This window comes from Gekko japonicus, unplaced genomic scaffold (genome assembly GCF_001447785.1).
Source record: "Gekko japonicus isolate JY-2015 unplaced genomic scaffold, Gekko_japonicus_V1.1 scaffold3460, whole genome shotgun sequence".
NCBI lineage: Eukaryota > Metazoa > Chordata > Lepidosauria > Squamata > Gekkonidae > Gekko > Gekko japonicus.
Genome location: NW_015159812.1, coordinates 1 through 26807, shown reverse-complemented (window position 1 = coordinate 26807; position 26807 = coordinate 1). Strand labels below are relative to the sequence as shown.

Below are 26807 nucleotides of genomic sequence, written 5' to 3'. Positions count from 1 at the left end.
CCCCCCCCTGCACAAATTGTGGCCTTAGGTTCGACTACAGATGTAGTCTAAATGTAAACCGCTCTGAGACCCATTAGGGGTCATGAGCGGTATAGAAATCACATGTAAATAAATAAATAAATAAATAATGCCATAGAGTCCACCTCACACAGCGGCCATTGTCTCCAGAACTGATATCTGTCGCCTGGAGATCATTTGTAATCCCAGATCTCCAGCCACTACCTGGAGGTTGGCAACAACAGTTGTCCAACAGAAACTTTCCCCACTAAGTTCAAGGCTAGGGTGTTGGTTGTTAATATCCAGCAGTCAGATGATGAGGATCTAAGTGACAGCAGGCAAGCTGCTGATAACAAGTCCTGACCGGTTCAGACCAGATAAGGTATGAGGTCAGTAATCATGACTCAGCCTGATGCTGATTGGTCACTCAGTGTATATAAGTGGACAAGTACATGCTCTGTATTCTCTCTTCTTGGATATGGTGTTTGGCGGAGCACTTTGTCAGTGGACTGTATATATTGTAAATAAATTTGTATATAGTTTACCACAGGACTGTCTTGGTGTGGTGCTATACAGAATCTTCTCTGTAGTGATTGCTGGAGTGCTGGAGAAGTCCTGGTGGCTGGTGGTGCTGGAAAGTTGCTTCATACGCACTGCGCAACATAGGGTTGCTAGGTCTGGGTTGGGAAATACCTGGAGACTTTGGGGGTGGATCCAGGAGACAGCGGGATTTGGGGAGGGGAGGGGCCTCAGCATGGTACAATTCCATAGAGTCCACCCTTCAAAGCAGCCATTTTGTCCAAGGGAACTGATTTCTGTCAGCTGGAAATCAGTTATAAAAGGGGGGGGATCTCCAGGCCCCACCTGGAGGCTGGCAACCAACGCTCCCTCTAAGCTGTAGTCTCTTCTGAGGAAAAATTCTACTTTGTAAGCTACTGGGCATTAAAGCCATGAGCGAGCGATTTGGCTACTGCATAGATTAGTTTGCTCTGGAACCCTCCTTCCTGAGCTGACAAAAATCTGTGAGCTGGAGGCTAAAAAACTGTGAGCTAGCTCACACTAACTCAGCTTAGAGGGAACATTGCTGGCAACCCTATTCAAGGTCCAGTCTTCCCCTGACACCTGCAGCCTCAGAAACAATACTCCGGGGGGCGGGGATCTTCTGGAAGCTTCCGGGCTCAACTCCATGGACAGTGCTCCCCAGAAACTAAAGCACTTTGTTACATAACGGTTCCTCATTTGCATCCACTTTCCTGTCACCAAAACATTCACAGAAGATCATGCACACCTTATGACATAAGTGCATGGCTTATGTGCAAAGGTCTTAGCATTTATAGCCATCCAATAAAGTGCCTGAAGGTCAACATCCCTTACTAAGTCTCTGACACAAATGTGGTCCTTATGTCAGGAATATTGATAGGACGGCTTTTCACGCCTCTCCTGACTACAGATGTTGTTTGTGTTCCTTTCGAGTGCTAAATGAGCCTCCGCCCCTGCCATTTTGCAATGTTTGTTGATTTGCTCCAACTGCTTACCTTTGCTAATAGCCTATAAAACACTTTGATTGATGAGGTCTCCGTGTGGTTCATGCAGGAAGAGCACAAGAATTGCTTGCAGGGTGTCCGTGTTTGCATACCTGCCGCAGTACAAGAGAAGTGAACCAGCACCCAGTTGCATCCTGCCATTTGGGAATGGCAAACACAGCCGAGAGGCACCTCTGCACTTAATTATGAACTGTTTATTTTCAAGTACTACAGGGAAGTTCCAGGGGAAAGCTGAGACCCATACAATCAAATAACAACACAATGATCTTGTTCTTGCTTGTTTTTTTTTGTTTTTGTTTTTAGGTCTAGCTCCTCTTGAGTCCTTCTAACAAAAGTCGCCTGGCCCATGCCTGAAAGCAGTCTGCATATAGCCAAGGCACACTGCTGCAAAACTGCTGGAAAGCTGCCGGAAATTTGTCATTCTGACAAGAAGCATTCTACCACAAAGCAGACCACTGGGAAAGACAGTTAAGATGCAGCATCACGGGAGCCCAATTGTCCATTGTTTTACTGGTCCAGCAAGTAAAACTGTACATTAGTGCCTAACTTGTCTTGAAAAGCCAGTAAAGGTTAGCCTGGTAGAACTAATTTTCTGTTGATGTCCACCCTAGATTTACTTCTTCTATCCCAGAGCACCCCATAAGCCCACCCATAGCCTGCCAACCTGGCAGGTTCTATTCTGACTCCAACCTTGATTCTGCCATTTGAATTTTTCATGGATGGGGGCTTTCTACTCTCAAAGTTGCAGGCATAACTAGTAGAGACTCCATTTTGCCCTTGCCGGTCTTTATGGCAGAGAAAGCTTCTCCTTCTCTACTCAAGGAGGTGTAAGTAGCCAACTTGGTAGCTCTTCTGCATCCTCCTAGCAACTGTCTGATAGTGCAATTATTATAGCTGCCTTTAGTCTTACCCTCCCCCTTTGCCCACCCAACCACAGTTCATGGATGGGACTGGTGCCTTCTAGGCAATGGTGATGCTTCTAGGTTTTCCTGAGATCTGTCATGCAGGGAATCATCATGTATCCTCCCTTCTTTGGGATGATGTAACTGCTTGTATAGGAAGGGGGGAATCACTGGTGCATGAGACCTGCTGGTGCCAAGCCATAAGGAGGAGCTGTGGCTCAGTGGTAGAGCCTCTCCTTGGCATGCAGAAGGTCCCGGGTTCAATGCCCACCATCTCCAGCTAAAAGCATCTGGCGGTCAGTCTCTGCCTGAGACCTGGAGAGCTACTGCCAGCCTGAGTAGGCAGTACTGATGTTGATGGACCAAGTATTCAGCATTGTGCGGCTTTATGTACCCACGCAGAGCATCTAATAGAAAGACTTTCTTTTCTCCAGCCCCTTCCAAAGCTGATCCAAGACACCATTTGAGAATCACCACTCCAGAAGTTGTCAGGTTGGGGAAAGGTATAAGTAGTTCTCGCCAGCAAGACCATACAGGAAAGGTACGACATGGGAAACGTCTCCATCGCTAAGTTGTGTTAAGATGCAGGAAGCTGACAGCTGCCCCCACTGCCCAAGCACACACAGAAGAACATAAGAGAAGCCGTGTCGGATCAGGCTAGTGGCCCATCCAGTCCAACACTCCGTGTCACACAGTGGCCAAAACCCAAAGGCCATCAGGAGGTCCACCAGCGGGGCCAGAACTCCAGAAGCCCTCCCAGAGCATCACTGCCCCACACACATTCTGCCACTCTTGTTCTGGCTGCCACAGGCAAAATTGATTCAGCCTGGATTGTCTTCTCTACCCACCTCCCAACCACTATGTCACCAGGCTGTTGAAAGCAAGCTGTAATATAGACCCAGGAGTCCATTCAGAAGCTCTTATGCTTTTTACAGGTTCCCAGGAGGTCAGTGCTTGAGGGCCGCATATTGGATGCTCTCCTCTGATTCTGAGTCTGAATCTCTGTAGATGAGCTGGGGCCGTGGGGCCAGGTTCACCAGGGAGGAATAATGCAGTTCCTCTTCTTTCTGGGCCACCACATTCTCATAGTCATGCTTGGTGTCTCCCTAGAGCAGAGGAAAACAAAACCTTAGCCTGGTTAAAACATGCCCCCTTCCCTTTGCAAAATGCCCACGGCCTGTGATCATGGCAAGGGATGATCGTGAGGCCCCAAATCCCCACTTCAGACTTACGTCTCCCTTACCCAGATGGAAACCACCATGTCTCGTTTTCATTCCGTTTTCCGCTTCCTTGCACCGAATTTTTCAACGGTATTAGTCTATCAGTAAATCCACATTCTATGTGTATTATTTGTGCTAGAGCTATTTTTGGGCAGAAACGCACAGGAATGGAGTTCCGGCTGGCTCCCGAGTTGGCCACGCCCAGCAGGAACCTGGTTAAAACATGCCCCCTTCCCTTTGCAAAATGCCCACGGCCTGTGATCATGGCAAGGGATGATCGTGAGGCCCCAAATCCCCACTTCAGACTTACTTCTCCCTTACCCAAGTGGAAACCACCATGTCTCGTTTTCATTCAGCTCTGAACTACAGCGGCCCCGTTCACACTTACCTATTTGGTCCGGGAGCGGGACAGTTCGGGGGCGGTTCAAACCGGCGCGATCACACCGCAACATCTGGGAAGCGCCGTGAAACCGTCCCCGAACTGTCTCTTCTAGTGGAAACCGCGCCGCAAACTGAACCACCGATCTCGGTGGTTCAAGTGGATGCAGCGCCTCTTCCCGGCCGTCTGATCGCCGGCGCAAGGACGCGCCGGCACAACCCCGGGCCGGAGACGAACTGCGCATGCTCAGGCATGCGCAGTTCGGCCGGCTCCCGGTTAGAGCCGTCTTTTCTCTCCGCCGAGCCGGATCAACGTTGGCGCGGCTTTTAAAAGCCGCGCTTTAAAGGGTTTTTCCCCTGCCGTGTGGCAGGGGCCAGCCTGAGCCTTAAAGCTAGGGCTGCCAACAACCTGGAGAAGGAAAATGTCTTATCCCTCTTAACCAGTTGAAATGGGCAGCTGAAGGGGTTTTTTTTATAGCAAACAGGTAAATTATAACACCTAATAAATAAGATCCTCTTAAGCCTGTGTTGAAGAGCAGGACATTTTTTTTTCCAGTTTGTTGGGAATCCTACTTGACAGAAATGGCCTACAGAGTTTTCAGGCTTTCAACATATGTAGGATTGCCAGCTCTAGGTTGGGAAATACCTGGAGATTTGGGGGGGGTGGAGCCTGGGGAGGCGGGGTTTATGGAGGGGAGGGATCTCATCAAGGTGCAATGCCATTTTCCAAAGCAGCCATTTTCTCCAGGGAACTTACCTTGGTCATCTGGAGATCAGTTGTAATAGCAAGAGATCTCCAGATACCACCTAGGGGCTGGCAACCATCCATCATACGGAATAGCAACCTGAACTCTTCAGTGACAAAATTGGAAGTTCAGTTTCTCATGCCCCTGAAGCTCTTTGGCTATAGCTTCTTTTGCCGCTTCTGCTTTGGAAAAGATAAACATTTTCTAGTTTGGGGGAGAAAACCCCCACAGATGATTAATGCAAGGGTGTGTGTGTTGGTCTGTTTGTTTCTCTTTGCTCCAACAGCTCTCAAAGTTGCACAGCCGGAGACCTAAGATTCCCTTCGATCATCATCTCAAATACCTTAATCTGTCAAATTTCCCCTCGTCATGAAGCTGATAAAAGCACGGGGAAGCAAAATGAGAGAAAAAAGTAAGGTGACAAATTCAGAAGAAGAGCCCTTACTGACAAGCTGAGGCCCCTGGGACCGCTACGCTCTGTAGAGATACTATCTGGGCCGTGAAAAGGAAACATATTTTTATCTTATTTAGACAAATGGTTTTTATTTTGAGGGCGAGGTTTTCATGTGAATTGTTGAGCGGGCATCTGAAAAGAGGAAAACTGAGTCACAATAGAAGGGCTTGGTACGCCTCGCTGCTTTAGACTGGAACTGAAGGGAAAAAACGCACAAAACATTTGTTTGTCACTCTGAATCTTTCCGTTCGATAATTCATCTAATGCTCCTGAGCTCCGAATGCTAGGCTTCTGTATTTTTGACTTGGGTGAATTGTTCCCTCTAAGCTGAATTAGTGTGAGCTAGCTAACTTTTTTTTTTAGCCTCCAGCTCACACATTTTTGTCTTCGCTCAGGAAGGGTGGCTCCAGAGCAAACTAATGTATGCAGCAGCCAAATCACTCTCTCACAACTTTAATGCCAGTAGCTCACAAAGTACCATTTTTGCTCACAAGACTCTAGAGCTTAGAGGGAGCATAGCTTGGGTGTTCCTGAACCCCTATCAGGGCTATTTTTGGGCAGGAACGCACAGGAACGGAGTTCTGGCTGGCTCCCGAGTTGGCCACGCCCAGCAGGAACTCATTAGCATAATAGGCCATGCCCAACAGCAGAAACTCATTAGGATTGGATACATTAGGGGTGTGTGGCCTAACATGTAAAGGAGTTCCTGCTACAAAAAAAGGCCCTGGGTTTTGACAACAAACAAGGTAAACAGAAGAACAAGCAAAAGGTGGGTGTGGCTGGATAGCCACACTTCTGGTAACACGGGGGTGCGGCCTAATGTGCTAATGAGCTGTGCTGTCAGGGTGGTGACCCAATATGCTAATGGACTCCTGCTGTTGGGTGTGGCCTATTATGCTAATGAGTTCCTGCTGGGCTTTTTCTACAAAAAGAGCCCTGCATAGTCATACACTGGGCTTCCAAATGTGCCCTGTGACACAGCCAATCAAGAAGAGATTTTTTTAAAAAAAAGTCTTGCAAAGCTTGCCAGACTGTGACCCAGAGAAGTGTCCTCTCTCTAGCAGCATGACTCTCTGCCACACTGTTATCTCACCCTTCTTCAGGGGAACTCAGAGTGGTGTACGTAGCTGCCTTATACTGAATCAGACCCATTAATGTCAGTACGGTCTACTCAGAGCATCAGTGGCTTCCCAGGGTCTCCAGAAGAGTGCTTTCACATGTCCTCCTACCTGATCCTTTCAACTGGATATTCGGGGGATCGGGCCTGAGATCTTCTGCCACCAGGCAGATGTTCTCCCTGCCTCCATTTTATTCTCACAAAAACCCACTGACCCTGATTCTTAACAATTGTAATGGCTAATAGTATTAACGACTATCTGCCTTGCAAACTGTTTCCACTCCCCTTGAGCCCATTGTTAACTGTTAATTTTTAATTACAAATTGGGGGCTAGAACAGTATTATGGTGCCATGTTGGGGTCGGGGTTAAGCTTAATTAGATCTGTACTTAAGAACATAAGAGCATATGAGAAGCCAGTGTTGGATTAGGCCAATGGCCCATCGAGTCCAACACTGTCACACAGTGGCCAAAAATACCAGGTGCCGTGAGGAGGTCCAGCAGTGGGGCCAGGACACTAGAAGCCCTCCCACTGTTGCCCCCCCCAGCACCAAGAATACAGAGCATCACTTGCCCCAGACCAAGAGCTCCTATCTATACCTTGTGGCTAATAGCCGCTGATGGACCTCTGCTTTGTTTTAGATGATTTATTTTGATTGAATTGTTTTTTATAGTTGTGTTGTGAACTGTGCTGAGCTCACTTGCGGAGAGGGTGGTATAAAAGTCTAAACTAGACAGACAGACAGACAGATAGGTGGCAACATCTGGCCCCAAATCACCTAGATGAGTTCCTTGGGTGAGCGGAGATTTGAATCTAGGTCTTCCAAGTCTGACATTCTAACTACTAAACAATAATGGAGGGATCATACAAGGCTGTGTATAGATGCTAAACAGACAATAAATAGCCAATTATATACAGCTTATGTATTGTATTACTATGAAATTCCAATAAATACAAAATATTATATAACATCTACAATAAGGGTCCAAAATAGAAATATTGATTAAATTTCTGGATAATGTGTTTGTTTCGTGGGTCTTCTTCCAAACAGGACCGATGTATAGCTTCAAACTGCAAGAACCATCTTTTCTACTTGTGAACAAGTCTGTATACAGTTAGCAAATCATCAGTCTTCATACAAGAAGAATAAATACTTTTAAGAGTTTTTAGGACATATCAAAAATCTAAACGGGCCACCATATTCAACAGAAACAGAAGGATCAAAATGTAGCCAATGAACACATTATTCAGAAATTTCATCAATATTAATATTTCTATTTTGGACCCTTATTATATACGTTTTATAATATTTTGAATTTATTGAAATTTCATAGTAATGCAATACATAATTTGTATATAATTGGCTATTTATTGTCCGTTTAGCATCTGTATACAGCCTTGTATGATCTCTCCCTTATTGTTTATTAGTGGCTGTGGTTCTCTGTTTTTGGTTGACTCTAATTACTAAGCCACTACTAACTACAGCCCCCAAAGATGCAGCTATGGCTTCTCCTGACTTACTTTCCTTGTTTGACTCCTATCCCAGTCAACCACAGAGTTAAGGGGGGGAAATTAAGACCTATCTCCCAGTCTTGCTGTACATAACCGAAAGTCACCACTGGTCATGTCACTATATGGATGCAAATCACAACATCACTCTAACCTTTATGTCTCTAGGCATGAATTATATATAGGGTGGCAACCAAATTCAGCATAGTACCAGAAGTATTAGGTACCACTTCAGTGGGAAGGTAACAGCGTTCCATGCGCCTTGGTGTTTAGTCATGCCAGCCACATGACCACGGAAACGTCTTCGGACAGCGCTGGCTCTTCGGCTTTGAAATGGAGATGAGCACCGCAACCCTAGAGTCGGACTTGACTGGCTTTCGAGCAAAGGAACCTTTACCTTTACCAGAAGTATGTGTCTGGACTACACTGATACTGAACTTCCTTGCAGTTAACCATCTGTCCCTTTCACTTGCATTGGCCTGTCTGGCTGATTCTGCATTGGCTTTTCCCTCCGTTGTGTTATGAAAACCATTACTGTTTTATGAAACTGTATTATGAAAAACAGAAATCCCCCTCTGCACTGCATGCCGCTTTCACTTTCTTTGATCATCGCGTTTTATGGTACCTTCTGCATAGGGCTCTTTTTGTAGCAGGTACTCATTTGCATATTAAGCAACACACCCCTAATGTAGCCAATCCTCCAAGAGCTTACAGTAGCTCCTGTAAGAAGAGCTCTGTAAGCTCTTGGAGGATTGGCTACATTAGGGGGGGTGGCCTAATATGCAAAGGAGTTCTTGCTACAAAAAGAGCGGCGCCTATGGCCATTCAGGGGTGACTTTGCAGTCAGTGCTGCATTGCCCCAAGGTATTTGAATGTGGTTTCCTCCCAGTTGAGAAAAGGTGGAGTGAATGCTAGATGCAGAATCGCCCCCTCTTTCTTTCCATCTATTACAAAGGGAGGAGCAGGCAATGGGGTAAGGATTCTGTGTGGCAACGCAGAGAACTCCAGCTTCAGTTTAACATGCACCTTTGAGGTGGCTCCAGGTTTCTTGACCACACTGTAGACCGCTTCTTCATTTGAGGGATCCAGTGCAACTCTTGGGGCATTGACCCTGTAAGGAATCACAGGTTTTGATTAGGAAGGTACCATTAGAGGAAAGAAAGCCTCTCATCAATGTAAACATTTATATCCCACTTTTATTTTCATAGTTGCACACACACAAACACAACAAGTTGCCTTCTGCTGAGCTAGACCCTTGGTCAATCAAGGTCAGTACTGTCAACTCTGACTGGCAGCAGCTCTCCAGGTTCTAAGGCAAAAGTCCTTCCCATCACTTACTACCTTTTACCTGAAGATGCCAGGGACTGGACTTGGGGCCTTCTGCATGCAAAGCAGACACTCTGCACAGCTGAGCCATAGCTCCGCTCCATAATGCATTTGTATATATTACATTGTGGCAGAACACAGACTCTTATCCTTCAGTTCTCACAACACCCCTGTGAGGTAGGTTAGACTTGGAGAGAGCATCATAGCTCAGTGAAGATTGGAACCTAGCCTAGGGTTGCGGTGCTCATCTCCGTTTCAAAACCGAAGAGGCAGCGCTGTCCGGAGACATTTCCGTGGTCATGTGGCCGGCATGACTAAACACCAAGGCGCACGGAACGCTGTTACCTTCCCACCGAAGTGGTCCCTATTTATCTACTTGCAATTTCTTGCTTTCGAACTGCTAGGTTGGCAGGAGCTGGAACTAGAGACAGGAGCTCCCTCCATCATGCGGCAACCTGGGTCTTGAACTGCTTCCCTGCCGCCGCAGGGCTCTTTTTGTAGCAGGTACTCATTTGCATATTAAGTGACACACCCCTAATGTAGCCAATCCTCCAAGAGCTTACAGTAGCTCCTGTAAGAAGAGCTCTGTAAGCTCTTGGAGGATTGGCTACATTGGGGGGGTGGCCTAATATGCAAAGGAGTTCCTGCTACAAAAAGAGCCCAACTACCGACCTTCCACAGCCTGCAGTTCAGTGTCTTAACCACTTGAGCCACCGCAGCTCCGGAACCTGGCCTACCTATTCATAATTCAACACTCTGGCTAGTCAATCACACTGGCTTCTGTGACTTAAATTCTGCTATGGAAGAGGGAATTGTGGCAAGCTGCGGTCCTTTCCACACTTGGATCTCCTCCCTGGTTTTATCAAAGTTCAACTCGTGACACAATACCTTGCATTTATCCCTGGTTATAACAACATCCCTTTATCCTGGGACAAGTGTGGGGTGAAACTGGGGTGACCTCAACGTAATGTGGAAACAAAACAAAAAAATGCCTCGAGATAATTACAGGGTGAACTTGAGTGTAGTGTAGAATGTAAATTCAGGGACAGGGTTGAACCAGAATTTAAGGTCTAGTGCAGAATGTATTAATGGATTTATTCATTTTGATGTATTTATTTCGATCCCCTTAAGAGAAGCCATGCTTGCTAGGAAGTGCCGTTCCCTGTTGGCATCCTGACCCCTGTCCAGCCATTCAGCATTTTCTCACAGCCAGGCCTGTAGCCAGGATTTTTTTTAAATCCAGGGGGCCTTTAAATAAGTCAGGGGGCACCCTGCACAGACATCCCCCCCAAGGGAGTGCCACAAATTAAAAACTGGGAGTCGGGAGGGGTCTGGGCTGGATGGGAAGTCAAGGGGCTGTGGCAGTAAGTCGGGGGGACAGGCCCCGAGAGGCCCCACTGTGGCTATGGGCCTGCTCACAGCCTTCTATCAACCACCCCTCCATGGGTGCTGCCGCATCCCCTCTCCCATACCTGGCGTAATCATCTTGCTCCTCAGATGCAGCAGGGGGGAAGCGAAGCACTGCGTAGCTGACGGCTTCTTCTGCTCCCTCGTTCAGGAATGCAAGGGAGGAGTTGACAGCTCTTTCAGGGGCTCGGTTGTTGCACAGCTGTTCCGGCTTCGGCTAAGTCACGAAGAGACACAACCAGGGGTCATTTCCTGCAGGAGCGCACAGGAGCGGAGCTCCAGCAGTAAAGAGCCCAGGGGGCGGGCACATGCAACAAGCCCCACCCCCTGCTCCCAGAAGACCTCAGTCAGAGCAAGAAGCAGCCAGGTAAGCTGCAGATCCCCCCCCCAGCCCAAAACAGTCCAGTAGCACCTTTAAGACCAAGTTTTATTCAGGTACAAGCTCTCCCTCCTCTGCGAGGACAGATCTGCACGTCCCCCCCCCCAATAGCTAGCAATCCAAAAGAGTCCAGTGGAGCCTGAGCGGTGAGTGTTGCCTCCTGACACACTTTCGGTGACATCAGGGGGTGTGGCCTATGCAAATAAGTTATGCTAATGAGCGCCTGCACCTCTTTTTCTATGAAATGACCCCTGGACACAACGTTTACCTTCTTGCTTGGGAGGTCTCCATTTGTTGCCTACAGATCAACCACTGGACCCATGTGCCAAACCATCAAAGGAAGGGCAGATTGCTGTCCCTTTAGTACTTGTGGAGAAGGAAGGATATCAGCAGGAGGAGGCTGGTGTACAGGGAAAAGTTGGCCCTGCCATATTGACTACAATTCAGCTTTACTACCAGTTTAATTTTGTTGGGCCTCAGCACATCCATACTGCTGCTACCAGTGGCCTTGTCACAGAGAATGAGAGTTACCAACCTCAAAGTAGGGCCTGACCTTCTCCTGGAACTAGAACTGATCTCCAGATGACAGAGAACAGTCCCCTCAGAGGAAATGACAGCTTTGGAAAGCAGACTTTATGGTATACCATAGAGTCTAGGCAAAACCAAAGTCCTAGAATGACATCACATCCCCACTGAGTTTGGTTCCCTCCGCAGACTCCACCCTCCCTGGGCAATGGCTGGAAATCTCCACCGATTTCCCAAATTTGGGATGCCAGTGCATGCTCTGTTATTTGTAAACCAGCACAGCGCCTCCCCCTCCGAGCTATAACTGAAGCCACTGCAACGTAATACATCACCTTCCTCACAAAAAACGAGCCAGACCGCTTTGTCCTGGAAGCTCCTGCACCCCTCTTTTTCTTCCTGTGTTTTTTGAAAGAGAAAAGCTTCCCATTAACATGTGAGAAATTCCAAGCACTGCTGAACAGACCCCGTTCCCTCCAGTGAAAAGTGCTTCTACCAGTGAGACAGACACGCAGGTTCCAGCCCAGTGATGTTACCCAACAGTGCCATGCTGTGGGGTGGAGGCTGACCAAGGTGTGGAGCTGCCAACTTTCATTTATTTACTGGATTTGATTCTCACTTACTTCACTTATTCTCTGCCTCTCTCCCTAATGGGGACCCAAAGCAGCGTCCTTTATTCTCCTCACCCTTTCCTTTTATTTTCACATCAACCATGAGAGGCAGGTCACCCAGCGAGAGAAGAAGAGAAGAGACTGGATTTATACCCCACTCTCCACTACCCAAAGGAGTCTCAGAGTGGCTTACATTCTCCTTTCCCTTCCCCTCCCCACAACAGATACCCTGTGAGGTAGGTGGGGCTGAGAGAGCTCTCTCGAGAACTGCTCAAGAGAGAACAGCTCTGAAAGAACTTGTCACTGACCCAAGGTCACACCAGCAGCTGCACGTGGAGGAGTGAGGAATCAAACCTGGTTCCCCCAGATTAGAATCTGCGCTCCTAACCATACACCAAACTGGCTGTCCATGGCAAAGTGAGGATTCGAACCCGAGTCTCCCCAACCCAGTGCAACACTTCTACCCACTCCACCCCAACAGGCTTTCATGGGATGGCTGCTGTTGAATGCTAGTAAGAAGCCAGTCCTGGGTGAGCCGTGCAAGCTGAGCGGTAGCAAATTGCCCAGTGGTTGCTGCTGGGCCTGACCCCAATACGTCCTCAATAAAAAGAGTGATGATTCAAACTTGGGTCTCCCAGATCCTCATATGACACTCTAACCACTCTTCCATGCTGGCTCTCTGGTACATCCAGCTGTCCCTTTCATAGAAGTTTGGTTTGCAGCAGTTAGCAGGCAATGCTATTTTAGCTCTATGCCAAGAAACCCTGCAGCTGCCAGTTTTCTGGTCCTTTCCGCACTTGGAGCTCATCCCTGGTTTTGTCAGAGTTCAGCTTGCGACACAATACCTTGCATTTATCCCTGGTTATAACAGCATCCATTTATCCTGGGACCTCAATATCATGTGGAAACAAAAATTACCCCGAGATAATTACAGGGGTGAACTCGAGTGTAATGTAGAATGTAAGTTCGAGGACAGGGTTGAACCAGGATTTAGGGCCTAGTGCAGAAAGGACCTCTGTGTACCAAACCGGTTGGCCGGTTTGCAACTGTCTCTGAGAGAGGACTGTGGGGGATGAAGAGTAACGGCAGCCCCTGCTTGCCCTGCTTCATCTATTGCCTTGAACAGCTGCAGAAATCCATCAGATGAAGCTTGGTATGGCGATGCAGTGATGCAAGGAAGGACCCTTTCGGAAAGTGAACTCCAGCCTGCGTTTCAGAGAGCATGGTGGTTCTTTGATGCAGTGTGCAGCCCTCATGTGAACAGCTTAAGACACAACGTGCTGTATCCATTTCCATGAATGGTGAGCACTTTTCTAAGGCACCAGGAGTCTTCTCCTGATGCAAGAGGTCTCTTGCATCAGGGGAAGCCTTGTCTGCATCAGGACAACACCCTGGAACCCAACCTATCTAACCCAACAGTTTTTCACAGTGACATCCTACAGCCAAGGAGGCCAGTAGAACAGAGAAATCTTGGACATATCACCAGCAATGTTCCCTCTAAGCTTCTTGCATCAGGGGAAGCCTTGTCTGCATCAGGACAACACCCTGGAACCCAACCTATCTAACCCAACAGTTTTTCACAGTGACATCCTACAGCCAAGGAGGCCAGTAGAACAAAGAAATCTTGGACATATCACCAGGTAAATATCTCCCTGCCCTGATTTGGATGGCCCAGGCTGGTCCAATCTCATCAGAAGCTAAGCAGGGTCAGCCCTGCTTAGTACTTGGATGGAAGACCACTTGGGAACTTCATAAGAACATAAGAGATGCCAATGTTGGATCAGGCCAAAGGTCCATCCAGTCCAACACTCTGTCACACAGTGGCCAAAAAAACCAGGTGCCATCAGGAGGTTCACCAGTGTGGCCAGTGTGGACATTAGAAGCCCTCCCACTGTTGACCCTTCAGGTTCTTATACAGAGCCAACCAATGGTGAGCCACCTCTGAATGTCTCTTCCCTTGAAAATCCTATGGGGTTGACATAAGTCAGCTGCGACTTGGTGGTACTTTACACTAAGAAAGATCTTCCTGGATTAACACTTCACCCATTAAACACACACAGAGAGAGAGAATGTTGCTTATGCTTACCATGCCTTCAGAGCAAAGATGAGGATGCCCAACACGCAAATAAAACTTAGAATGATGCCAAGGCCCGTCATGCCATGCTTCAGCTTGGTAGCCCTGCTGTCTACACAACATAAGAAAGAGAACGGGCTTGCAAGGACTAGATCCGAAAGCAGCTTTGGTTCTATGCAATGCAAGCTCATGCCAACTCCAGCCGACTATGTAAGCTAGCAACCAGCTTATCGGCAGATGTTCAGCCAATAGCTGTCTCAGTATATCAGTGTGGAACTCAGATGCTGTTAACTACTCACAGGACACAGAGAGCATCAGGATTTGTGATTCGCCTACGGAGATTGCATTGTATGCTTTGCAGTGATAGTTTCCCGAATCTTCGACCTGAACTTTTCGGAGAAGCAGGATTCGTTCATTTCTTTCCATCAGCCTTTCTTTGTCTCGGTACAACTCAAAACCGTGAGGAGATGGGTTGGCATCAGCAGCACACAGCAGTGAGACATCCATTCCCTCTGTCACTGCCACCTGCCTCTCCAGAGACAGATGGACATTGCGAGGTCCATCTGCCCAGAAAAAGAAAAGCAACCATTCATTACAACCCATCATTTGGCCTTGGGGCTTTCAACACCATTGCAAGGCAGGCTGAATGGAAGACTGAATTCAAATCAATCTCATTACATGAATACATATATAAATACAGGAAGCTGCCCTCTACTGAGTCACACCATTGGTCCATCAAGGTCATGGGAAAGGTCCAGGCTCTGGTCAGGTGCGTAGTTCTTAACTGGGAGGGAAGTAATAAGGAAAAGTCTTTATTAAATAAGTCCTGAACATACCCTCTCTCTCTCTCTCTCTCTCTCTCTCTCTCTCTCTCTCTCTCTCATTCCCCCCTCCACTCTGCTGAGTCACTTCTGTAGCTGTTCCTTCATACTCTACCTTCCCCGTTCCCCCGAGTTCCCTGTTCCTGGCCAAAGTCTGTATCTTTTCCATCATTAGTTTGGCATTGACCAGAGCCTGGAGTCTTTTCCATCGTGGCTCTGGTTCTGTGGAATGGGCTCCCTGGAGAGGTGAGGAGGACCCCTCCTTGGAGATCTTCTGGAGATGCTTCAAGGCTTACCTGTTTGCCAGGGCTTTTGAGGGGATCTGAATGGAAGGCATCTTTAAGGGGTGGAGATTTGGGGTTGATAGTTATGTTTTTTGGTGTTAAACTGAAAATGCTGTTAACTATTATTGTAAGACACGACCCATGAGGAAAGGTGAGAAATAAATATCTGAATACATAAATAAATATTGTCTACTCTGACCGACAGAGGTCTCAGGAAGAGGTCTTTCACATCACCTACTTCTTGATTTTTTATATATATATAAAAAAACCCTGGAGATTCCAGGGATTGAACCTGGGACCTTCCATATGCAAAGCAAAGGCTGTACCACTGAGCCATGACCCTGCCTCAGTGAAACTCAGCCACCAGGATAGTAGTCATTCAAACCCCAGGAGACCTATCTCCCAGAAGATACAATCTGCACAACCCCAGGATTTGGTGATGGGCGTGGAATTCCCCACACAAAAAAGGGGGAGGGGAGTCTCTTGTCCAGAGGCATTATCGATGTCAGGGAGGAGTTTTCGCATGATATGCTGGTTTTCTATGCACAGGGATTTATTTTTGGTCATGTGGGGAAGCACTCATGGAATCCTCCACCCGCAGTCTGAAACGGTGCAGTCCTTGTACACTTTTGCCATATTAATGTGAAATAGACTTGATCCCTTCTTCTAAAGAAATCTGTTCCTTAGCTTTGCCAAGACTAAACCACGTGTCAAATAGCTTGTGTTACTCATGACAGAGAAGCTCCATGGCTTTCCCCTTCCCCATTTTTTCTGACAACAATCCTGTGATGTTAGCTAGACGGAGAGACAATGATGAGCCCATGCAATGTGTCAGACTGGGGATTTGAATCCAGCCCCCTCCTCCTCCTCCTCCTAATCCAACAATTTAACCACTAAATATCACTTGTTCACAAGGTGCTTCCATTTCAAGGGCAAAGTACCAGCTCCCATTTGAACCATACGCGTATCATTGTGGGGTACAGCCAGTCTAGAGACACCAAAACTTTGGGGGTTCGTCCTTAAGTGTGAGATAGGGTAGGACTGATTCCTAGAGCAAAAGAATCAGATTCTCAAGGTTTATCATCAGCCTATTTCCAAGCGTCTTTCATTCTCTTACTCACAATAGACATTCAGCCTAATTTCTTGGGAAGGGGAAGTAGCCACACTGTTAGTGGCCTCACACCAGTATGTGCCAGAATGTGATGACGTCACGTGATAGATGGTCAGCACAGCAGGTGCAGAATCCAGATATTGCTGTACCCCATCTTTGTACCATCTGTAGCTGTCAACTTTGGGATTTGCCTTTGCCACTTCACACCTCAAGTTAACACGGTTGCCTTCACGAATCGTTTTTAGTTCTTGCACAACTTTGACCCCTTTGGGGGCATCTGCAAAGAGAGAGAACAAAAACAAAATACTCCATGAGGACACTGGACCTACCCGGGCACATGAATTCAGAAAAAAATATGCCCGCTGCACATTTCCTGCATGCTGATTCCACTTTGCAAATGCAGGGCATACAACACATTTGTGGTTTAACATTTTGCTGAACATTTTTATTCAAGATCTCTACCCTAAGCATGCCCCTTTTTTGTACGCCAACAGTATATCCTTTCTACTTACATTATCATCGGTATCAATAAGCACCATAAAGTTCGCCAAAATCATTTGTAGATGTGTAAGATGTACCAGACAATAGACCACAATTCGCAGGTTTGAATGGTCTCCCTGTGTAAAATGTACCAGACAATAGACCACAATTCGCATCCTACGTCCTTTATGAAATTCAATGGTATGAAACATTTGACTTCTACACCATGTGATGGGGACAGTACAAATTTTAGCTAGATTCAAAGAAGGAGTCCAAATCACTACTAACAACTAGAGTAGAAACTCTTTTCTTTGGTGATTGATCATGATCAAGGAAAGCATCCTTAGAAAGTTCAAGACACTGACACTCTGACATTGTTCATCTTTGGTACTTATAGCCAAGTTGACATGACAAGAATGCAGCAACCTAGAAGCAATCAATAAATGCTACAACCTTATCTTTATCACTCTTCTAGTGTTAAGAAGAATCACTGATTGCCATGTCCAAGAAACCAGATATGTGTTAATGGTTAGTTTGCCCTATGAGGCAAAGAATGTAAACTGTAGCAATCTTCAACTAAAAACACATATAACACTGCTGGATCATCACTGGGTCAAACGTTCCCCTCAAATCTTCACTTGGCCTTCACTAACATGGCTACACTATAGCTCATTCACAGTTCACCTTTTCCACCTTCACACTCTACCTAGCTACCAAAGGTCTGATGTTACAAATGTTACATCAACAGACAGTGCTTCATCTCCCACGCTGGCTTTGCCACATGCTCAGCCTGTGATTCCCTGCACTTGCCACATAAATAAGAAGAGGAGTTGCAGCAGCTGTGCATTTGCGCATGAAAGCAACTTCCTCCTGTTATCTTCCTCCCACCTGCTGTGAACATTTTCTATTAATCAGTGAAAGATGTTTCAGGGATTACAACAAGTACATTCAATGGTATTACTCACAGTGTATATCCACAGTGACTGGTTGAGCTGGAACACAATTTACAGTATTGCAGGCTTCACAGGTGTAATCACCAGCCTGTTCTAAGTTTGCAGGGAAGATCAGCAGGTCTCCTTGATTTGATAGCCTTGATTTATCCTTATACCATTTGTATGAGATACCACTGCTAGGGTTACTGTGACTGAATGAACAGTTTAGCCTGATGGTGTCTGCCTCCTTTATGGGCAGCTGTTCATTTTCAATGACAAGCTGGACATCTTTGGGAGCATCTGGGAAATCAGAGAATCATAGAGTTGTAAGGGACCTCCAGGGTCATCTAGTCTAACCCCCTGCTCAATGCAGGAAATTCACAAATACCTCCCCCACACACACACCCCATGACCCCTGCTCCATGCCCAGAAGAAGACAGATCAGAATATTTCTTTACAGAGAAGGCAGAGGGTGAGGGTGATACAGTGAATGTGCATACTTGGAGAATAACCAGGCATTGTCAAGATTCAACAAATAAAAGGCAGTGATGAACATCAGTTCCTATTACCGCCTTGAAAGAAAGGACCATGTTTCTTAAGAAAACGTGTGCTCAGGCTCTTCAGAAACCTGATCGAGGGACAGCCCACAATCTAAACGAGATGAAATCTTTAAAACATAAAAATTAACAATGGTGGTGGAGCCACAACAAAAATACTGAGTGTAAAAGCTCATAAAACCACACTCTGATAAGAGCCGCCATTCAAGGCCAACAATCAACCAAACAATCAGCAAATCTCTCCTGTATGGGGAAGCTGCCCCAGCCAACTGGGGCAGATTAGTTCCAATCACTGCTGAATCATACTGACTACACTCAGTTTGGGGATGGGCTTTGGCTCAGTGAAAGAGCATCTTCGATCTAATTTATTACAGCAAGAGCCAGTAAAACAGTACAATTCTGATACAAGAAAGATTAAAACAGTAATAACATAGCAATAGTATAAAAACATTAACTAGAGATTATTAATAAAATTAGTAAAATAAAATAATATTAATAAGCGAATCATACATTTTTTTCAGCTAAAATAAGTTTATGTTTCCTAATAGCTAAGCAACAAAATTTTGCCACAGCGTAAGTCACTGAGCATCTTCTAGGAGGAATTTATGAAGGACTTCTGGCCTAAAATCAAGATAAGATTGCTGAGGGCTAAATCTAGACAGAAGGGGTAGTATAAGATGGTCTCGTTCCTCCTGATAGAGTCTGCAAAACAGGAGGATATGAGTAATTGATTCCACCATATTAGCCATGCATGGGCATATACGTTCAGAGCATCTTCTTTGAATGCAGAAGGTTCTAGGTTCAATCCCTGACATCCCCAGTTAAAAGGACCAGGTCGCAGGTGAGATCCAAGAGATTTATTTTTCTCAAATATCCTCTGTACTCATGGGAACTTATCTTGGAAAATTAGACATCCAGGCTGCTATTATCATGCATTGCTCCCCCAAAAACATTGCTTTTCCAAGCAAATGCATTGACTAATGACTATAGCAAACTGCTTCTGCATTTACTGCATCGCATACCATACTTCATAGGTTACCAGCCCCCTTGCAGCTACAGATAACAACTGAAGTAAGGACTGAGTAACCAGGCAGGTCTAGGGATGCAGGCACTTCCCCCCTTGGCTGACCTCACCTATGTCACCTGCTTCCTTCAAACAACCACTCATTTCGCATTCATGCACACTCCACCTCTTGCATCTGTTGCTACTTACAAAGAACATCCAAAGTGACTGGTGAAGATTTGGACTGGCCAAGGCTGTTGTCGGCTACACAATAATAGGTACCAGCATTTTCGAACCGAATGGCATTGAAGCGCAGCCGGTCACTGTTCTGGAATACATCAGTTTGCGGATGTTTATACCATTCATAACGGGAGATTCGTGGATTTCCTCGAGAAGAGCACTGCAACTCCACTTTTTCACCTTCCCTGATAATCCCTTGTGGCCTCCCCTCGACTTTAACCTCTTTAGGTGGATCTAGGCAGAGGATACAGAGGCTGAAATTAGGACTCCAAGTATTTGCTGTCAGTTCTTGCAAGGCCAAAGAGCTCTATTTCCACTGAGGGACAGGAGAGGACAGAAACTGGACAAAGGAAGAGAATGATGTGCTTAAACAATTATTTCAGCCAGTAGAAAAGTGAGCTGTACCAATTGAAAAAGAGAGGCAACAGATCTGGAGGTACCATGAAAGAGCTACCACTGGCCAGTTCTTTGTTATCCTAGATTTAACATCATGGCTTGGGAACCGGTTGGATTTTTGCATCAGGGTTCAAAATCTCCTGGGTTAGTTCTGGAAGGTAGAGTACTTTATTTATTTATTTATTATCCTGTCCTCCCGTCCAGGGCAGGCTCAGGGCGGCTTACACAAAGATATAAAACGATTAAAAGAAGGATTAAATAAAATCAGAACAGTACAATTATAAATATAAATATAAAAAATATAAAGTGCTAGTTTGGATTAGATGGCGGACATAGCAGCATCCTCAGGTAACAACCCTCTGACATCATAGTCTGGGTTGCTTGGCTGTTAGCAATGATGTTAGTGTTGGGACAGGGCTACAGTTGCTTGGGAGAGGCTCCCTAATCGAAGGCCTGGTGGAAGAGCTCCGTCTTGCAGGCCCTGCGGAACTGTAAAAGGTCCTGCAGGGCCCTGATGTTCTCTGGGAGCTCGTTCCACCAGTGTGGAGCCACCACTGAAAAGGCCCTGGCCCTTGTCGCAGCCAGCCTGGTTTCTCCGGGGCCCGGTAGGGCCAAGCGGTTTTGGGACCCCAATCATAGTGCTGTCTGGGGAACATGTGGGGAAAGGCGGTCCCTTAGCTATGTAGGCCTCTGACCATATAGGACTTTAAAGGTAAGAACCAGCACCTTGAACCAAATTCCGTATGCTATAGGCAGCCAGTGCAGTGCTTTTAGCACAGGCCAGATGTGCTCCCACACAGGAAGGCCGAACTGCAGCCCAGCCATCGCATTCTGCACCAGCTGCAGCTTTTGGATTTGGGACAAGGGCAGCCCCATGTAAAGAGAATTACAGTAATCCAGTCTCGAGGTGACCATTGCATGGATCACTGTTGCCAGGTCACTGCATTCAAGGAAGGGAACCGGCTGCTTGATCAGCCAAAGATGATAAAAGGCTGACTTCGCAGTGGCTGCTACCTGAGCCTCCATTGTTAAGGAGGCATCCAGGAGCACTCCCAAGCTCCTAAACTCTGGCACTGGCACCACTGGCCTCCCATCAAAGGTCGGGAGTGGGATCCCTACCCTCAGGCCACTCTGACTCAGGCACAGGACCTCCGTCTTCGTTGGATTCAGTTTCAGTAGACTCAGTCTAAGCCAACCATCCACAGCTTTCAGCGCCAGGTCCAGATCTTCTGGGTTAGAGTCAGACAGGCCATCCAACAACAGATAGAGCTGGGTGTCATCCGCATATTGGTGACACCCCAGCCCATGCCTCCGGGCAATCTGGGCAAGGGGGCGCATGTAGAGGTTAAATAACATCGGGGAAAGCACTGCTCCTTGGGGCACTCCACAAATTAGTTTCCCAAAGGCCACCCTTTGTCCCCGACCCTGAAGGAATGAAGTAAGCCACTGCAAAGCAGACCCTTGAATCCCAGTGTTGGCAAGGTCAGTAGTTGGTAGTCGACTGTCGAACGCCACCGACAGGTCCAACAACAACAACACTGCCGAACCACCCTGATCCAGATGCCTCCAAAGGTTGTCTGTGAGGGCGACCAGTGCCGTCTCCGTCCCATGGCCTGGTCGGAAGCCAGACTGGAAGGGATCTAATGCGGAGGTGTCATCCAAAATACCCTCCAACTGAATCGCTACCACCCTATCGATTAATTTGCCCAAATAGGGCAAATTGGACACCGGCCAGTAGCTAGCCAATTCGGCCGGGTCCAGAGATGTTTGGAGGGGTTTTAAGAGAAGACATACCACTGCCTCCTTGAGTGCCCCAGGGAACAGTCCCTCGGAGAGGGACTTGTTGTTCATTTCCCTTAGGGCACCTTGTAGCCCGTCGTGGCCAGCTTTAATTAGCTGTGACAGACACAGATCAAGGCTGCAAGTGGTAGGGCGAACAGTTAAGAATAATTTGTTGACCTCCTCTAGGCTGAGTGGACTGAAATAATCCAGAATTTGACAAGAAGATGCTCATGGAGCCTCGAGTTCACCTTCTGTATCAACTGTGGCGGGACGTTCACAGCTGAGCAACAGAACTTTATCTGCAAAATAGCTCACAAAAGCCTCACAGTCAAACTCCAGTTCCTTAACGTTTGGTCTACCCTGAGGCCAAGTAGCAATGGACCGAATTGTTCTAAATAATTGAGCTGGGCAAGAGCTTGCAGACACAGTCATGGCCGCACAGTACTCTTTCTTAGTGGCTTTGACTGCCATCTCATAGGATCTCATAAACGTCCTCTAGGATGCTCTTGTAGCTTCATCACAAGCATGCCGCCACTGTCTCTCTAGTCATCTGAGCCCTCATTTCATCAGCCGCAGTTCCTGAGTATACCATGGAGCAAGCCTCAAGCGGGGGCACAGAAGGCATCAGGGAGCAATTGAGTTGGTGGCTGCTGAGAGTCGCCTATGCCAGTCCTCAACAAGCTTATCTAATGAGCCACCAGAGGGCATCGGATCCCGCAGAGCCATCTGGAGCCACATAGGGTCCATTTGGTTCTGCAGGCGAGCTAAAATGCGCTCGCCTCCCATACAGGGTCAGGGTGTGACATTCATACAGGGTCGGGGTGGGACGTTCACACAGGCCCTAAGGGCATGGTGGTCCAACCATGGAAGTGCTGTAGCAGTAATTTGGTCCACTGTAACCCCCGCCATGAAGATCAAGTCGAGCGTGTGCCCTGCTTGGTGAGTGGGAGCCGTTACGTATTGGGAGAGACCTAGTGCCACCAAAGTCCATCACCTGAGTGGAAGCCGTGTCATCGGTATGGACATTGAAATCACACAGGACTATCAGTCTGGGGTGCTCCAGTGCCCAGCCTGATATGGCCTCCAACAGGGATGGCAGGATATTTGATGGTGCGTTAGGCGGATGGTACACCAGCCAAATAGCCAAACTCTCCCCAGCTTCCCACACAAAGCCAGCGCACTCAATGCCTGTGAGCCTCGGCAGTGAGCGCGCCCTGAAGGTGTAAGCCTCCTGAATGAACAGAGCCACGCCTCCCCCCTCCCCTTAGTCTGGGACTGGTGAAGGACTGAGAACCTGGGAGGAGCCAGCTGGGAGAGAGCTACAGTCTCCCCATCTTGTACCCAGGTCTCAGTCACGCACACCAGGTCCATATCCTGTTCCAGCAGGAAGTCACGAAGGACCATGGTCTTATTATTTATGGACCTGGCATTACACCACACCAATGTCGGAGAGGGATCATTAATCCTAGCCCCACTGCCTACTACCTTCGGGATGGGACATAGGCTGGAAGGGGACCACACCCTTCTACTTTTCATTCCCCTTCCCCCATAGTCCTACCTAGTCCCACCGCTATAGTTTCCCCTCCCCAGGAGCACTGGTATCCCCTGCCCAGACACAGCCAGTTAGTGGTCTTCGCTAGGCCACAGACTAGTAATAGGCTGTTTGGTGGTTAAGATGTAAATAGGGGTGCTACTAACTATAGCAGTTCTCCCAGTAGCATTAGTCCTAGCTAATCTCAACAATCCTAATTTATCCTAACAAATAATTAAATATCAATGGTCTAACAATTTGGTACAAAATACTCTAATTCACTGGCCAGTGAGAAAATAAAGACCAGTGATCGTCTCCCAGTTTACACTACAAATTCTAAATCCAATTTATCAAATACCAATTATAAAAGAATTCAACCAATAGGATAATTGGTCCCTAGCAATTAATTGACTGATTAAATGCAATTCATTTTAATCAATTTAGATGGTTAATCTATATCAGAAAAATTCAAATCACTATTCTTCCCTTCAATTAATTACTCCCACAATTAGACCTTAATTAATTATTATAATAACCCTACAATAAATACCCCTAAATAACATCTAAATTTAAATTAATTTCGGTCGAAGTTACTTCCTAGATTTGGTATTCCATCCTGTCTTGAGATCATTTATGGAATTTGAGAGATAATCAGAAATTTATTGCCCTGAAACATTATACAACAGGTACCTTCAAAGAACTGGATTTAACATTCAGGTTAATATTTTGTCACTAATATATGGAATTCATTCAGAAAATGATATTTTAAATAGTTTGAGGTACTTGATTAATTTATGTTTCCTGATGCCACAGATCTCATGGTAAATACTGAAATGAGTACTTTCTGTATCTTGCTTGATAAGGGTTGCCAACCCTGGGTTGGGAAATTCCTGGAGATTTGTGGGTGGAACTTGGGAACAGTGGGTTTGTGGAGGATAGAATACCATAGAATGCATGTTCCAAAACAGCCATTTTCCCCAGGGGAACTAATCTGTCTAGTCTGGAGATCAGTTCTAATTCCAGGAGATCTCCAGGTAGGGTTCCCAAGTCTTACCTGTATCGTCGGTGGGGGACTCCCATGTTGTTCCGGGAGCACACAAAGCGCACGCACACCGCGAGCACATCACCCAGAAGAGACGTGGCCGCGTTGGCCATGCCGGGGGCGGGGCTGAGGTCATCAGAGGGGAAAACATACAGTTTTCCCTCGGATGACTGCAGCCCCACTGGCATCCCATCAAAGGTCGGGAGTGGGACCCCTACCCTAAGGCCACTCTGACTCAGGCACAGGACCTCAGTCTTCATTGGATTCAATTTCAGTACCAGGTCCAGATCTTCTGGGTTAGAGTCAGACCGGCCATCCAACAACAGATAGAGCTGGGTGTCATCCGCATATTGGTGACACCCCAGCCCATGCCTCCGGGCAATCTGGGCAAGGGGGCGCATGTAGAGGTTAAATAACACCGGGGGAAGCACTGCTCCTTGGGGCACTCCACAAATTAGTGGGTGCCTTCAGGACAGTTGTTTCCCAAAGGCCACCCTTTGTCCCTGTCCCTGAAGGAATGAAGTAAGCCACTACAAGGCAGACCCTTCAATCCCAGTGTCGGCAAGGTCAGTAGTTGGTAGTCGACTGTCGAACGCCACCGACAGGTCCAACAACAACAACACTGCCGAACCGCCCTGATCCAGATGCCTCCAAAGGTTGTCTGTGAGGGTGACCAGTGCCGTCTCCGTCCCATGGCCTGGTCGGAAGCCAGACTGGAAGGGATCTAATGCGGAGGTGTCATCCAAAATACCCTCCAACTGAATCGCTACCACCCTATCGATTAATTTGCCCAAAAAGGGCAAATTGGACACCGGCCAGTAGCTAGCCAATTCGGCCGGGTCCAGAGATGTTTGGGGGGGGGTTAAGAGAAGACATACCACCACCTCCTTGAGTGCCCCAGGGAACAGTCCCTCGGAGAGGGACTTGTTGTTCATTTCCCTTAGGGCACCTTGTCGCCCGTCGTGGCCAGCTTTAATTAGCCATGACAGACATAGATCAAGGCTGCAGGTGGTAGGGCGAACAGTTAAGAATAATTTGTCGACCTCCTCTAGGCTGAGTGGACTGAAATAATCCAGAACTTGACAAGAAGATGCGCATGGAGCCTCGAGTTCACCTACTGTATCAACTGTGGTGGGAAGGTCACAGCTGAGCGACAGGACTTTATCTGCAAAATAGCTCACAAAAGCCTCACAATCAAACTCCAGTTCCTTAACGTTTGGTCTATCCTGAGGCCAAGTAGTAGTGGACTGAACTGTTCTAAATAATTGTGCTGGGCAAGAGCTTGCAGAGACAATCATGGCTGCATAGTACTCTTTCTTAGCGGCATTGACTGCCATCTCATAGGATCTCACAAACGTCCTATAGGATGCTCTTGTAGCTTCATCCCAAGCATGCCGCCATGGTCTCTCTAGTCGCCTGAGAACCTCATGTCATCAGCCGCAGTTCCTGAGTATACCATGGAGCGAGCCTCGAGCGGGGACACAGAAGGCATCAGGGAGCAATTGAGTTGGTGGCTGCTGAGAGTCGGCTATGCCAGTCCTCAACAAGCTCATCTAATGAGCCACCAGGGGGCATCGGATCTCGCAGAGCCATCTGGAGCCACATAGGGTCCATTTGGTTCTGCGGGTGAGCTAAAATGCGCTCGCCTCCCATACAGGGTCGGGGTGGGACATTCATACAGGGTCGGGGTGGGACATTCATAAAGGGTCGGGGCACAGGCCCTAAGGGCATGGTGGTCCAACCATGGAAGTGCTGTAGGCCGTGTCAGTAATTTGGTCCCCTGTAACCCCCGCCACGAAGATCAAGTCGATCGTGTGCCCTGCTTGGTGAGTGGGAGCCGTTACATATTGGGAGAGACCTAGCGCCACCAAGGTCCATCACCTGAGTGGAAAACGTGTCATTGGCATGGACATTGAAATCACACAGGACTATCAGTCTAGGGTGCTCCAGTGCCCAGCCTGATATGGCCTCCAACAGGGATGGCAGGATATCTGATGGTGCGTTAGGCAGATGATACACCAGCCAAATAGCCAAACTCTCCCCAGCTTCCCACGCAAAGCCAGTGCACTCAATGCCTGTGAGCCTCGGCAACGGGCGCACCCTGAAGGTTCAAGCCTCCTGAATGAACAGAGCCACGCCTCCCCCTCCCCTGAGTCCAGAACTGGTGAAGGACTGAGAACCTGGGAGGAGCCAGCTGGGAGTCTCCCCATCTCGCACTCAGGTCTCGGTCATGAACGCCAAGTCCATATCCTGTTCCAGCAGGAAGTCACGAAGGACCATGGTCTTATTATTTATGGACCTGGCATTACACAACACCAATGTCGGAGAGGGATCATTAATCCTAGCCCCACTGCCTACTACCTTCGGGATAAGACATAAGCTGGAAGGGGACCGAGCCCTTCTACTGCTCATTTCCCTTCCCCCATAGTCCTACCTAGTCCCA

General features: G+C 47.4%; 1 protein-coding gene across 1 annotated transcript; it reads right to left on the bottom strand.

The window, feature by feature from the left end:
• Positions 1 to 3184: 3184 nt before the first annotated feature.
• Positions 3185 to 19621, bottom strand: LOC107107409 (B-cell receptor CD22-like). The gene is made up of 9 exons (XM_015407712.1): positions 19584 to 19621; positions 17847 to 18113; positions 16412 to 16678; positions 14485 to 14748; positions 14198 to 14297; positions 11836 to 11899; positions 10665 to 10816; positions 8893 to 8977; positions 3185 to 3549 (listed from the first exon to the last, which is right to left on the bottom strand). The coding sequence occupies exons 4-9, from the start codon at positions 14690 to 14692 to the stop codon at positions 3391 to 3393; spliced, it is 768 nt and encodes a 255-aa protein (XP_015263198.1). The 5' UTR covers positions 14693 to 14748; positions 16412 to 16678; positions 17847 to 18113; positions 19584 to 19621; the 3' UTR covers positions 3185 to 3390.
• Positions 19622 to 26807: the final 7186 nt, after the last annotated feature.

Excerpts from the sequence above, each read along its gene's own strand:
- LOC107107409 (XM_015407712.1), bottom strand. The coding sequence starts at position 14,692 with ATGGATGTCTCACTGCTGTGTGCTGCTGATGCCAACCCATCTCCTCAC. Across the intron at positions 10,817-11,835 it reads GCTCGTTTTTTGTGAGGAAG|CCGAAGCCGGAACAGCTGTG; the intron begins GTGATGTATTAC and ends TTCGTGACTTAG. Across the intron at positions 8,978-10,664 it reads GAGCAAGATGATTACGCCAG|GGTCAATGCCCCAAGAGTTG; the intron begins GTATGGGAGAGG and ends GATTCCTTACAG.